The 15,374-nt window shown below is 42.7% G+C and overlaps 1 protein-coding gene across 1 annotated transcript in view; it reads right to left on the bottom strand.

Annotated features, from left to right (window-relative positions):
* GINS3 (GINS complex subunit 3) overlaps positions 1 to 2,201 on the bottom strand; it is an 8,759-nt gene extending 6,558 nt beyond the window's left edge. The window contains exon 1 of the mRNA XM_004371534.2: positions 1,597 to 2,201. Within this exon, the coding sequence (XP_004371591.1) occupies positions 1,597 to 1,782 (186 nt within the window). The 5' untranslated portion in view covers positions 1,783 to 2,201. The remainder of the gene's footprint in view (positions 1 to 1,596) is intronic.
* Between the last annotated feature and the right edge of the window lie 13,173 nt (positions 2,202 to 15,374).

Here is a 15,374-nt window from a genome sequence, read left to right as displayed (position 1 = left end):
GTATGCAAAAAAAAAAAAAAAAATTCTGTATGGGAGACTAACTTGAAATGTAAACTTCATTTAATTACAACAATAAAAAAAATCTACAAAGAAAAATGTTTGCCTTGAGCACTGCGTTCTTATAAAGAATTATCCATATGCGTTTAAACTGGCAACAGTTAATTTAAAGCACAGATGGGAACTTACAGGGGCAAAGAGCCTACATTAATGGTGATGAAACACTATGGGCAGGAATAGTGAAAATGTTGACACAGTGTGCAGTATGTAACCAATGTTATTGACCTGTTCATGTAAAAACTGGTGAATGGATATATGTTTGGTTATTGTTATGGACTGGATTGGATTCTGTCCCCCCAAAATGGGTTGTATCCCAACCTCTATAGTGGTTATAATCCTATTTGGGAATGGGTTTTCTTTGTTATATTAATGAGGCAGTATTAGTGTAGGGTGTGTCTTAAGTCAATCTCTTTTGAGATATAAAAGAGCACATGAAGCAAGCAAGAGCAATTGGGGAATGACAGATGCCACACCCCTGAGATCTCTAAGACACCAAGAAACAAAAGCTGAAAAGAGACAAGGACCTTCACCCAGAGCCAACAGAGAGAGAAGACCATCCCCTAGAGCTGGCGTGCTGAATTCACACTTCTAGCCCCCTAAACAGTGAGAAAATAAATGTTTGCTAAAGCCACCCACTTGTGGTACTTCTGTTATAGCAGCACTAGATAACTAAGACAGTTGTGTATATTACCACCAAAAATAAATAAAATATATGTATATAAAAGAATAAAAAACAAGACACCACTACCAACATTAAAGAGATAGAAATGGATATCTTGAACATTATACCAGTAAAATTTGAAATTTTAGATGAAATGGTCAAATTGCTAGGAAAAAGAATCCACATACCAAAACTAATACAAGAAGAAATAGAAAGCTAAATAGTTCTATGTCTATAGTGAAATTACATACGTCATTAAAAACATTCCTATACATATCTACTGGACGACACCTAACAACAATGTAACGAGATGCTTAACCTTACGGTAGTTGAAGGATTAAAGGAGTAATCTTTGGAAAGTATTATTCCCTTTGCTGCCTCCATATAGGCACTAAGTCCTCAGTAAACAGTTGCTCATACCGTTATCATCATGCAGGAATGAATAGAGCAATTTGCTATTCCCACGTTTATTACATGCTCTTACACAACCCAGAGCTATTTTGTTTTAGGGCAAACGTAAACAAAACCCTGATCCTTAAGTATTTAGTACGAGCTAATCCTTAATGCATTCAGCACATGTAGGGGGGAAAAGACACTGCTGAATTTGGACAGTTTCAAAAATAAAATCAATGTTGCAGGGAGCCTGACGACCTAGGCTAAATTTCGTTTCCGCAGGTAGCGAAGGTCAAACCTACAGACCACTTTGCAGGCGAAGACCCTTGGAGAGAATGCACGGGAGCGCGCGGCTTCTCCCTCCCCCGGAAACTATAAATCCCAAAGGGCAGTGCGGCGCGCGCCGGCCGACGCTGCGCGCCAAGGCCGCGGGGCCGGACGGGAGTGTAGTCTTTCCGGGCAGAAATCCCCGCCAAAGAGCTTACCTGAGGGATTGTGTTGTCAGTCTCGGCGCCTCCGCTCCGCTCCGGGAAGAAAGCGCCGAGGCGAGGTATGGCGGTCTCCGTGCGCACCGGGAGCTTCTCGTGGGACATCAAGATGTCGTCCAGGGAAAGAAAGTTCTCCTCAGGCCCTAGCGCACCCGACTCCACCGGGAAGTAAGCCTCGGACATGGCAGCGGCTTGGACTTCTCCGTTTCCACTCGCGTGACTGGGGGGTGTTAGGGAGTGAGAGGTGTAAAAAGGAGGAAGAGGCTGGTCAGGATTGTTAGGGTTGTGGAGGTTGCCGCCGCTGCCTGGCTGGATTGGAACTGCTGTTTCCCGCGCCGAGAGACGAGCCAGACCGGAGCAGTCGATCCAGGCGTGTCTGCCGCCTGGAGCTCACTGCCTAGGCAGAAGCAATCGACAAAATCTGGGGACTGACTCGGTCCAGCGCGACCTACAGGGGGCAGCTAGTGGAGGAAGTTTTCTTCCGTCAGAGTGTAGCCCAGGGAGTGTTAAAGCTGTAAATGTCCATCGAAGCTGCAGGATGTATTTGCACTGAATTGTGTTTGTATGGTCCTTTAAATTTTACGTGAAATTAAAAACAGTTTGTAGGTGATTAAAAAAAAAGACATTATGCCTTCCACCTCAAGTCTGATTAAATCTGACCCATTTATTGCAATTTTCCGCTAAGCATCTGTTAATCTTGGAACTTAAAAAAAGCATTAAAAAAAAAAAAATCCCTAGTACTAGCCCAGATAGTTATAATGGACTAGATTATGAACTATTTATAGGGTTTTGGTGGGTACAGAATGAGGGGGGATGGAGGGGGTAGGTCCCATGGCTCACAAAGGCCTTGAGTCTACTTCAGGGTCTCCCAGCTCACCTCATCATCTACTGGCAAACTCCTTTTGTAACACTTAATTTAAAGCCCTAAAACAAGAAGTTTGATCGGTCCAGCTCATCTTTTTGAGGCACACCACACTGATCACTGATTGCAAGCAACTCTATAGATGGGCCGCCTGTGTCAAGTGCCATCACTGGCCCAATGGAGGAGAAGGGATGCAGGCAAGGAAGGAATCATGATCGCATGGTACCAGACTTGGGGGTCCTACTCAGCCAGGGATATGGGTAGTGACGGATGGTTAAGAGATGCACTGCCACCACCACCAGTTGCCATTTAGTTGACTCCAAATCATGGCAACTCCATGTGTGTCAGTAGAACTATGCTCCATAGGATTATCAATGGCTAATTTTTTGGAAGTAGATTGCCAGGCCTTTCTTCCAAGGTGCCTCTGGGTGGACTTGAACCTCCAAACTTTAGGTTAGCAGCTGAGCATTTTAAACCATTTGCACCACCCAGGGACTCCAAGGAGATGCGCTACAGAACTTACTTTACGTAGAAGAGTATTTTCTGGGGCTACTAGAGCTAGTAGCAAAGGATTCAGGAGAAGGGAGATGGAGTGGGGGGAATTAGGACCACATTGTGCAAAGTGTTCAGTACTGTTCTAAGAAGTTTAGGTTATGCCATAGAAAACAGGTGCAAAATTGTCAGTTTTTTAGCAGGTAGGCAACAACCAAATTTGAGCTTTAGGAAGAGAATTCTGGTGATGAGGTGAAGAAGACAGAGATTAGATGTGGTGAAGCCAGTTTGGAAGCTGGTCAGTGGGTGGTACTTGGCCACTACTTAGATATAGAAAGTGAAGGATAGAGAGGGGCCAGAGATGATTCAACCTTTGAATCTGGTTGACAGAGTAGATAGAGGTGTCACTGACGGAGATACAGAACACAGGAATAAAGGCAGTTGGAGGCAAAAGTTGAGTTCACTTTGGGACACATGGAGTCCAGAAGCAGCTAGGCAGGTAGATCTGGAGCCCAGGGGAGAGATCAGCCTTGAAGCTTTAGTTAGGAGGCATCTATTTAGAGGTAGTTACATGAGGGTTTTTTCCATTATCATATTTTAAATTTTCAGCTTGCTATGGCATCCAGTTAAAAAGTAAACATAATTCATAGTCATACTTCAGAATTTCTCTGATAAAATGGATGCATGGTACTGGATATAGTTGGATAAAAATACAAGTTAATTTTTCTAATTGAGGGCAGTGCAGATTATTTGCTGACAAGGACAGTAAGCTGTTTTTTTATGTTGAAACAGTTAAGATAGATGCTTAACGATTTATCAATGCCAAAGAAAGACATTATTTTTATACAGAAACCAGAATATGGCTCTAAACTTAAATACCACAGTTATTTTAATACTAAAGCAACAGGCCAGTGTTTAAAATAAAATCAGATACTTTGTTTTTCTTAGTCAATGTTTGGCTCATTGTGAAACTATCATTTTGCTGATGGTATAGTGTTACTTTATTTAATCTGTCCTCTTCTTTAACTAATAAATGAATCAACCAGAAAAAAATGTACTGCTGGGTGGAAACCCCACGTTCTGCTTGGCCATGACTCATCCCAGCCAATAAACGAGAGATCGAGGTGGGAGAGTGGAAACGCACCTTTACTTCCTTGAGCAAGGAAACAGTTGGGGCTGCTGCCACCAGGACTGCTCAGCGAGGGCGAGGGGGAAGGTTACTTTTAAATAAAGGGTTATCAAGTAGGAAGTTCAGATGAGTTACATCAGCAACTTTCTTAATCATACTATGCAAGCACAACGAGGTTTACATATAACTTCCTGCATCGCATGGTCAGAAAATGGCAGTTAAACTCCACCCAGAGGTGGGGAAGTTACTATGTATGAGGTATTTAATGAGCTAAAAGGTTGTCCTGAATGTCAACATGGCGCCTAAACCGGTTTCCACCGATTTCCTTTAGTTTGGGGCAGCAGTTAAGGAGAGGGGAACCAGGATTTTAATGTAAAGCCACGGGGCATGCCAAGCAAGCTGCTTGAGGCAGTGGAATTTTCTGCAGCCTGGGGACCCCTGTCTTAAACCAGTGAAAGTTTGAGTTTATGATGCTAAATGATTGCATTAATTTATTTGACAAAAGTGACAACATGCCTTATCAAGTATAGGTCTGTTTTAAGCTTAAATTTTTAAAGAACCAGGAACACTTCTTTCTCTAAGAAAGCTGGTATTCCTTACTTCCAGCCAAGCAATCTATGTACCAGAATTACATTAAACAGGATTCCAGTATATTTACAATATATGGAATATACTCAGTATACGTATTTACAATATACAGAATTTCCGTATTCTAAAAGGTGACTGCTAGATCCATGAAAAAGAGAGTAATTTTTCCAATGTTTCAAGCTTGCAGAATCTTTGGAGTGGTAGCACACACAGACTTTCGATAAAAAGACCACAGCAGCTTTAAATCTCTTCTTTTGAATACCAGTGCTTTCTAAAGTTCTTCCAATGAGTGGAGAGGCTGAGATGCAAATGGAAGAAATTCAGACCCAACTGACCTAAGGAGTAGGGGTATGGAGAGAAAAAAAAAAAAATTATATTGGACTCTATCTTCCAGTTGCTCAGTTTGGGGGTTTTCCTTGATCCTCCTTTTCTGCCCCATAGTTGGTCCATCAGCAAATGTTGGCTCCACTTGTCATAATTTTTCCAGAACCTGACCATTTCTTGCCACTCGGATGAAAACCACCATCATCTCTTGCTTGGATTTTTGCAATAGCGTCGTATCTAGTTTCCTTGCTTCTGCCCCTGCCTTCTTCTGCCTTTAATCTTTCTTAACAGCCAAGAGTGATTCTTTTACAATGTGACAGATCATGCCATTTCTGTGCTTAAAATTCCAGCGGCTCCCATCTCATTCAGAATAAAAGTCAGCGTCCTTCCCATGACCTACAAGGCCCTACATGATCTGGTCTGGCCCCTGTTACTTCTCCGACATCTACCCTGCAGCCCCCTGTCCCTCCCTTCCAGGCACATGGCCTCATTATTGTTTCTTGAAGACCCCAGGCACACTCCCTGCTTAGGGCTTTGCATTGTCTGTTCCCACTTGGATATCTGCATGGCTGGTTCCCTTCACCTCTTCACTCAAAAGTCATCTTCCCAATGAGGTCTTCCCTGGCTGCCCTATGTAAAATTCAATCCTCCCCCACTGACACTTGATATCCGCCCCTTTTATCCCTCGGCACTTGTCACTCTCTAATGTACTATATATTTTACTTATTTATCTTGTTTATTGTCTGTCGCCCCTACTAGAACATTAGCTCCATGAGGGCAGGGATTCTTTTTAGCCTGTTATTTTTCACTGTTATATTCCCAATGCTCAGTGCATGTTTAAAAAAAAAAAAAAACCAAAGCTTGTTGCTATCTAGTCAATTCCAACTCATGGTGACCACATGTACTCTGTAGGGTTTTCAAGGTTCTGACCTTTCAGAAGCAGATCACCAGGCCTTTCTTCCAACATGCCTCTGGATGGGTTTGAACCACCAACCTTTTGATTCGTAGTTGAGCGCTTAACCGTTTACTCCACCAGCAATGTTAGGGACGTATTTGTTAAATGAATGAATGGTTCTTTATTTAAAGTAGTGATATTAAATTTTTTCTTTAAAACATTAAGTAAAAATAATGTGTCAATTTTAAGTAAATAATAGTACAGGGACTATGCAGATCTTATAACAGTAAGGAAGGGTAGCAGACGAATGAATTCCTGAAAACTCGGAATTGAAGTGGTTAAAAAATAGTTTTGCCAAGGTTAACTCACATATAATTCTCTAGTTCCATGCACTTAAGTCATTAATACATCCAGATGAAAGTTCATTGATTGGGTTCCACTAATACAGATCTATGGAATTGTTTTGTAGGACTGTACTCAGTTTGACCTTTACACCAACTGCAAAAATGGAATGCTTAGGCAAATAGAGTGAACAAGATTTAAAATGGGCTAGTTCCCTGGGTGGCACAAACGGTTAAGTGCTTGACCGCTAACTGAAAAGTTGGCGGTTTGAACCCACCCAGAGGTGCCACAGAAGAAAGGCCTGCTTCAGAAAAGCCACAGCCTTGAGAACCCTATGGAGCAATGCTACTCTTCAACGCATGGGGTCGCCATAAGACAGAGTCGACTTACGATAACAAACGGTTAGCTCTCCACCTATGAAACAATTCCAGCAGCCACATATACTCAATTGCTGTGTTACTTCCGGAATCTGATAGGTTTGGGTAGAGTCCAACTTCTACCACTTTAATTGGCTTTGTACTTCAGATGAGTTGCTGACCTCTCAGAAGCTTAGTTTCTGCCTCTGTAAAATGGAGTAATGATAGTAGCTCACAGAGTTTTGGTGATGGTGGAATGAATGAGGGAATGCCAGAGCACTTAGCTCAGGGCCTGGCCCAGAGGAAGAGCTCAGTAAAGGTTCCTTCTCATCATCATTATTCACACGTTTGTTCACTGCTGTAGCCTCAAGTACCTCAAACAATACCTGGCTCGTAGGAAGCACTAAGGCATATTTATTAATAACTGTATTATTATCATCATTGATCTAGGCTTGGCTTAGCTACCCTTATCCCCTCTCCACATTCAAATTACTAAATGTGCTTGCGGGTGATAAAACATTATTCTCCAACTCAACTTTTTTCCTGCAAAATTCAGGTAGAATTTCTCACCTAGTAGTTCAAATTATTAAAGTTTTTTGGTATTTTGAAGTTACAGTACTATGTTTGAAATCTTATTATATAAGGTTAATGGGTTTAAATCACTGGAGTTCATTTTTGCATTTAAATGTTCTTTTTGTTGAGCTATTTCTTGAGCGCTGCTCCAAAACGCCTTCCATGAGATCAAAATAAATTGACGGGCATGATGCGACCTCCTGTGTGGGTAGTGCCAATTTTAGACTCTTCCCACAGTCGTCAAGTACTAACAGAAATTGTAAACCCAATTTATATATTCAGAGAGATTGTGTGTGTGTGTGTGTGTGTGTGTGTGTGTGTGTGTCACCACACAACTTGGCAAAGGAACAGAGATCACATCCTTATAATAAAGATACTTATTTAATCCAATTTTTCTTTTTCTGTGTTCCCAGTGCCATAAAAATACCCTTTCCTGCTATGTCTCTATTTTCTTCCTTTTCTGATAATGTTTTATGTAATTTCATCCAAGATCAGATATTTAGAGTCTCTCAGGCCAAAGTGGTGATGGGAAGCAAATTTGTGAGTCTGAGGAGAAAGTGGGGAAGAACTACTGTTATTTACTCATCAGGATGTTCAGATGCCTATTAGATGCCCTGGGGCTGCAGACGTGGAGACAAAGATAAATATGGTGGGTTCTGGACTGTTACGGTGTCCGATGGAGGAACTAGTAACATAAGGTATAAAAGCTTTGATACAGCCATATGCAAAATGTTATTGAACTCAAAAGAGGGCTTGGTAAATTCTGACCTGGACAAGAAGAGGGGTTTACGGCCACCACAATGACCGCCCTGACAGGGAACACAACCGAGAATCCCTGACCGAGCAGGAGAAAAGTGGGGGGCAGAACTCAAATTCTAGTAAAAAGACCAAACTTAATGGTTTGACTGAGACTGGAGGGACCCTGGAAGACATGGCTCCCGGACTTTCTGTTAGCCCAGAACTGAAACCATTCCCGAAGCCAACTCTTCAGACAAAGATTAGAGTGGACTATAAGACATAAAATGATACTCGTGAAGAGTGTGCTTCTTAGCTCAAGTAGATACATGAGGCTAAATGGGCAGCTCCTGTTCAGAAGCGAGATGAGAAGGCAAAAAGGGACAGGAGCTGGTTGAATGGACACCAGAAATCCAGGGTGGGAAGGAGGAGTGTGGCGTCACATTATAGGGAGAGCAGCTAGGGTCACATAACAATGTGTGTATAGATTTTTGTATGAGAAACTAACTTGAACTGAAACATTCACTTAAAGCACACTAAAAAAAAAAAAAAAAGAAGAAGAAGAAGCAGGGTTTACCAAGGCTTTACAGAGGAAGGGTATCAGAAGGGGGTCTTAGAGTGTACGTAGGGCTTTTTCAAAGTCCCTGGGTGGTGAACACAGTTAACACGCTTGGCTGCTAACAAAAACGTTGGAGGTTCGAGTTCACCCAGAGGCACCTTGGAAGAAAGTCCTGGTGATCTACATCTGAAAAATATCCACCATTGAAAACCCTATGGAGCACATTCTACTTTGACACACAGGGGGTCTCCATGAGTTGGAATCGACTGGAAGGCAACTGTCTTTTTTTTAAAGATTTTAATTAGCGTGTAGTAGGTATTTAATAAACATTCGATGAATGGTGTGGTAGGCAGAATAATGGCTCCCCAAAGATGTCCAATTCCTAACCCCTGGAACCTGTGAATATGTTATGTTAGATGGCAAGGGAGAATTAAGGTGACAGATGGAATTAAGATTGCTAATCAGCTGACCTTGAGATGGGAAGATTCTCTTGGATTATTCAAGTGGGTCCAATGTAATCACAGGGGTCCTTTAAGTGAAAGAGGGAGGCAAAAGAGGGAGTCACAGAGAGATTTGAAGATGCTGCACTGTTGGCTTTGAAGAAGGAGGAAGAGGCCACGAGCCAAGGATTGCAGGCAACCTTTAGAAGCTGGAGAAGGCAAGGAAACAGATCCTCCTCCAGAGCCTCCAGAAAGGAATACAGCCTTGATTTTAGCCCTTTGAGACCCATTTCAGATTTCTGACCTCCAGAACTGTAAGATAATAAATTTCTATTCTTTTAACCCCCTAAGTTTGTGATAATTTATTATATCAGCAATGGAAAACTAATACAAAAGACAATGACATGACCAGAAAAAAATTTTAATAGGTAACAACATTCCATTTTTTATTATGAAATATTTCAGGCATACCAAAAAAGCATAATTATCTCATCACCTATATACCCAGGTCCGCACAACACAGAAATGGTAAGCAATTAAAAGGCAAATCTGATGGATGGGTTGTATCAATGTGAGTCTCCTGGTTGTGCTATTGTACTATAGTTTTGCCAGATGTTACCATTGGGGGAAACTGGGCAAAGGGTAAACAGATCTCTCTGTATATTTTTGACAATTGCATGTGAATCTACAATTATCTCAAAAAATTTAATTAAAAGTAAAAGCAAAGTGCAGAACAATATGTGTAGCATGCTACCATTTTTGCAAAAATGGGGGCTATATATTTATAGGTGTGCTTGCATTTGCATAGAATATTTTTGGAAAGATGTTAATAAATTTGAGGTAGTGGGTTGCCTCTAGGGAGGGGAACTAGGAGACTTGAGAGTCACAGGAGGAGGGAAACTTACTTTTCACTGTATATGCCTCGTACAGTTTGAATTTTGAAACGTGCACATTACTTTTACATTAGAAACTCTAAGAAATTTAAAAATAAAGCAAATGTGAAATATATATATATATATATAAACCAGTTGCCCTGGAGTCCATTCCAACTCCAGGTCAACCCTATAAGCCAGAGTAAAACAGCCCCATTGGGTTTCCAAGGCTATAATCTTTTTGGAAGCAGACTGCCACATCTTTATCCTATGGAGCGGCTGGTAGGTTTGAACTGCTGACCTTCTGGTTAGCAGCTGAGTACTTAACCACTGTGCAACCAGGGCTCGCTCTCTCTCTCTCCCTCCCTCCCTCCCTCCATTTCTGTCTTTCTCTCTCTATTAGTGAAAGCAAAGGTGAGAGTTTACAAACCACCAGTTTACGTGGCCATAAAGATCTTTGAATTTCTGTGCAGTCAACTCCAACTCACAGTGACCCCAGTTGTGTCAGAGTAGAACTGTGCTCCATAGGGTTTTCAAAGGCTGATTTTTCAGAAGCAGACTATCAGGCCTTTCTTCCAAGGCGCCTCTGGGTGTACTCAAACCTCCAACCTCTCAGTTAGCAGCTGAGCACATTAACCATTCTTACCACCTAGGGCATAAAGATTTTATGTTACTTTGGGAGAAATTAGGGCGTTTTCTAGGAGAAGGGGAAATGGATCCTGAACAAACAACAGCAGCATGTACCCACCGTAGAAGACTGCCTGAGTCTCCTAATTTATAAGTTTGGGGTGGGGAGGGGTGTCACTGCACCCTACAAACTGAGAAAGGTACTATTTCCCAACATCCTGCTCCTGGGTGTGTAGACAGCCCCGTGATTCTGCTTCCAGCCACCATAGTTCAGCTCCAGGGGAGGCTTTTAGCTTCCAAAATATCATTACACATAATTTAAAATTTTAAATCAATCATCAGTCCCAGCCATGTAGGTGTTCTTATGTATTAACACGTGGAGCTGGAGGGTGAGCTGAAGGTAAAGAGGGCCCACGCTTCCAGCAGGAACGCCCCTCCAACAACTCCGATCCCTTGAAATGAAGTTACTTACAGCCGTTTGATCTTTAGAAACAGACCCAGTGCCTGTTGACTTTGTTTGCTGTTGTTAGCTGCATAGTGGGTCCCAGCTCGTGGAGACCCTGTGCACAACTGGACTAAATGCTGCCTGATGCTGCGCCATCCCCAAGATCAGTTGTGGATGGGACCATTTTGGTTCATAGGGTTTTCATTGGCTGATTTTCGGCAGTAGATCACTAGGCCTTTCTTGCTTGTCCATCTTAGTCTGGAAACTCCGCTGAAACCTGTTTATCATCAGAGCAACACGCAAACCTCCACTGACAGATGGGCAGTGGCTGTACAAGAGGTGCATTGGCGGGGAATCAAACCCGGGTCTCCCTCTTGGAAGGTAAGAACTCGACCACCGAATCGTCACTGTTTACAATGATTAATATAACTTCATTATTATTACTGAGTTCTTTTAACTTCCTTACCATGTCCACCAAAGAAGCCCTGGTAGTGTAGTGGTTAAGCGCTCGGCTGCTAACTGAATGGTAGGAGGTTAGAACCCATCAGCTGGTCCACGGAGAAACATGTGGCAATCTGCTTCCTAAAGATGACAGCCTCGGAAACCCTACGGGGCAGGTCTACTCTGTCCTATAGTGTCACTGTGAGTCGGAATCTACTTGACAGCAGTGGGTTTGATTTTTGATCATGTCCACCTAATATTTGTTGATGAACTCTCTTTTTAGGAGATAAAGGTTTTTACTTGATAAAAATAGAAAATCTAACTGCAGTGTCTATAAAAATACACTTTTAAAGAAAATCCCATACTGTTGTTGTTAGGTGCCATTAAGTTGATTCCGATTTATAATGACCCCATGTGACAGAGTAGAACTGCCCTATAGGGTTTTCTTGCCTGTAATGTTTATGGAAGCAGATCACCAGGTCTTTCTCCTGCCGAGTGACTGGGTAGGTTCGAACCGCCAATCTTTCGGTTAGAGGCCGAGCTGCTTAACCATTCTGCCACCAGGGCTTCTTGCATCCCACACTAACAGCAGACAGTCGAACTTTAAAATATGAGACTCAAAATATAAAAAATGTTTGATTGCATGATGAACAGATCAAGTACTTATTTATAAAAAAAAAACAAAAAAAAACTCTCTTTCCTCTTCCCCAGCACTACCAAAGACTGAAAATATTTCAGACCCAAAAGAAGCTCAAATCTGTCACCACTAGCACTTGGGAAACCAATACAAATAGAACATTACACCTCCCCAAAACCTACTGTTCCTGTTCTTACCACACAACAAGCCACGTTACAGACCGTGAAAAACAGAAGCCTTGTCAGTTATACTGACAGCGATACCAGTGAACGTGTTTCATGCCAGAAACTGAGCAGCCAGTATTTTTTTTTTTTGCAAGAGCAGCAGTGTGAAAAATATATATATATATTTAGAAAAGTGGTACCTTTGGCAGCTAGCAGGTTTAAGAAAGAACGGGTAAAGAAAAACACAAGGAAAGAAATAGATCTCAGATTTACTGAAAATGCATGATTTTTATAAAGTTTCTTGTTGATGGCAAACCCTCTTGGCCTCGTAGGAGTTGGATCTCTGATGCAGTTTGGTATTTAGGGATAATGCCAGGTTTAGGCAACACTCATGCTGTGGTAAGCATTATCTTCAGTGCCCTCTTTGGGTATGGATTCTGTCACAGAGAATAGGACACTCTGGACTGTGCTGGAAGCTCTTTCCTGGAACACCAAAATCATGTTCCACCCAGGCAGAACTCCACCGGTGGTGATGTCCTACCTGCTCTTGTTGGTGTCCTGGCTTCTGGTGTTCTAGCTTCGTCCACATCTAGGATGACCACTTGTCCCGGTTTGCCCAGGACTGAGGAGTTTCCTGAGATACGAGACTTTCAGTGCTAAAACTGAGTCATACAGGCAAACCAGGACAGTTGGTCAACCATGTCTTTCATCTCACCCCTGCTCGCTCATACTGTGGTCCCACCACGTGGAGGACTCCCTAGTCTTAGCCACTGCTCTTCTTTTATGTTATTGTACTTTAAGTGCAAGTTTACAATTCAAGTTAGTCTCTCATACAAAAATTTATATATACATTGTTATGGGACCCTAATTGCTCTGCCTATACTATGACAGCACACTCCTCCTTTCCACTCCTGATTTCCATGTCCATTAAAACAGTTCCTGACCCTCTCTGCCTTCTCATCTCACCTCCAGACAGGAGCTGCCCATTTAGTCTGATGCATCTACTTGAGCTAAGAAGCACACTCTTCACAAGTATCATTTTATGCCCCATAGTCCAATCTAATCTTTGTCTGAAGAGTTGGCCTCAGGAATAGTTTTAGTTCTGGGTTGACAGAGAGTCTGAGGGCCATGCTTTCTGGGGATCCTCCAGTCTCATTCAGACCATTAAGTCTGGTCTATTTACTAGAATTTGAGTTCGGCACCCCACTTTTCTCCTGCTCCATCCTGGACTCTCTGTTGTGTTCCCTGTCAGGGTGGTCATTGGTGGTAGCGGGGCACCATCTATTTCTTCTGGTCTCAGGCTGATGAAGTGTCTGGTTTATGTGGCCTTTTCTGTCTCTTGGGCTAATACTTTCCTTGTGACTTTGGTGTTCTTCATTCTCCTTTACTCCAGGTGGGTTGGGACCAATTGATGCATCTTAGATGGCCGCTCACTAGCTTTTAAGACCCTAGACACCACTCACCAAAGTCGGATGCAGAACATTTTCTTAATAAACTTTGTTATGCCAATTGACCTAGATGTCCCCTGAAAGCATGGTCCCTATACCTCCGCCCTGGCTACTCTGTCCCTCGAAGTGTTTGGTTGTATTCAGGAAACTTCTTAGTTTTGGTTTTCAGCTCCTGCTTTTCTAAAGTGCAGGTCCAAAGATGAGACCCCACTTTCCCTCCAGCCCTGCTACAGCTGATTGGACTGGGCAGACTCCTTATCCAAGCAGTGTACAACTTACCAGCGTGGCTTGAAAAGAGAAGGTGGGCCAATCAGATTCCTCCCTAGAATATTTGCACTAATTGACACTAAGTACAGAGCAGCTGTGGACACTGGAGTGGAGAAACAGAGAGATTGAATGGAGAAGGGGCTGAAAGAAGGCCCTTCCCTAAGGTGAGCTGATTCAGCATTCTCTGGTTCCATGAGGACTCTCTAGTATCATAATACCCTCCTTTCACTTGGGCAAGGTCCCTGGGTGGCGCAAACGGTTTACTCTTGACTACCAACCAAAAGGTTGGTGGTTCGAATCCACCCAGTGGCACTGCAGAAGAAAGTCCTGGCAATCTGCTTCCATAAAGCTTACAGCCAAGAAAACCCCATGGAGCTCAGTTGTAATCTGTAACACATGGGTCACCATGAGTCAGAATCAACTCAACGGCAATAGGTTTGGTTTGGCTCACTTGAGGTTGTTTGACAGGATTTCTTCTTCCCAACTCCACAAAAGCCACTTGCACTCACTGAAAAACTTTCTATGGTTGGAATCACTTGATAAAATTGGATTTGATCTGCATAATTATAACAAAAACAAACTCCAGGAAAATCACATAGCCTGGAGCAGTGGTTCTCAGCTGGGGGTGATTTTGCCCCCCAGGGGATATTTGGCTATGTCTGGAGACATTCTTGGTTGTCAGAACAAAGAGTGGTAGGTAGATGGTTGCTACTGGTGTCTAGTGGGTATGAGGCTAGGGATGCTGCTCAACATCCTATCATGCACAGGACAGCCCCCACAACAAGGAATTACTCAGGTCAACAGTTCTGAGTTTGAAAAACCCTGCTCTAGAGGATTGGAGCTTTTAAAAAATATGCACAAGACTTTATTCGGACCCCTAATTTGTTCAATTGAAAAAAATTTAAAGTATTCCCAGTCTCTGAGCCAGAGGTGATGGAGGACATGGGTTGTTTTTCTTGCTTAGAATCCAGTCGCCCTCAGGTTTTCCTTAGGAAACACCCCTTCTCCACTCTTAGTCCATGAGGTTTCTATGAGGTTGACCTGGGTGGTCATATAACTCAGTCTAACGATTCAGAATATCAAATCCCCTCCCTGCAATAGTGACCAGGGTGAAGAGCTGGGTGTGTGACCAAGCCAGACCAACCCTGCGACTAGGAGCGAGCTCATTCAGAGGGGATGCTATGAAGGTCTGATGTAAATCTTGCCACCTGGAGGGGAGCATCTGCCTAATGCGGGAACCCACAAGGCAAGTGGAGCTGAGAGGAGGCACGAGGAGGCTGGGTCCCCTTTAAGCCACTGGGTCTAGAGATGCCAAAGCCACTCCCTTTCAGTTTTCAGTGAGGTGAGCCACTTGAAGTTGGGTTTCTGTCACTTGATACTGAGAGATAGAGTGGCTCAGATAATATTTCTGTCCTAGATTTAGCAAAACGTAGTAAAGACTCTGGTGGTGATATGTAATAAGGTATGTTTTAAAATATCAACACTATTTGGAGTCTTAGTAAAATTTTGCTGAAGGTCTTTCAAACGTGGTTGCAGTAGTACATTGACAGAGAACTGCCAGAAATTCAAGCTGGATTCC

This window comes from Trichechus manatus, unplaced genomic scaffold (assembly GCF_000243295.1).
Source record: "Trichechus manatus latirostris isolate Lorelei unplaced genomic scaffold, TriManLat1.0 scaffold00014, whole genome shotgun sequence".
Lineage (NCBI taxonomy): Eukaryota > Metazoa > Chordata > Mammalia > Sirenia > Trichechidae > Trichechus > Trichechus manatus.
Note: the sequence above shows the minus strand (reverse complement) of the source record. Positions and strands in the feature narration are given on the sequence as shown.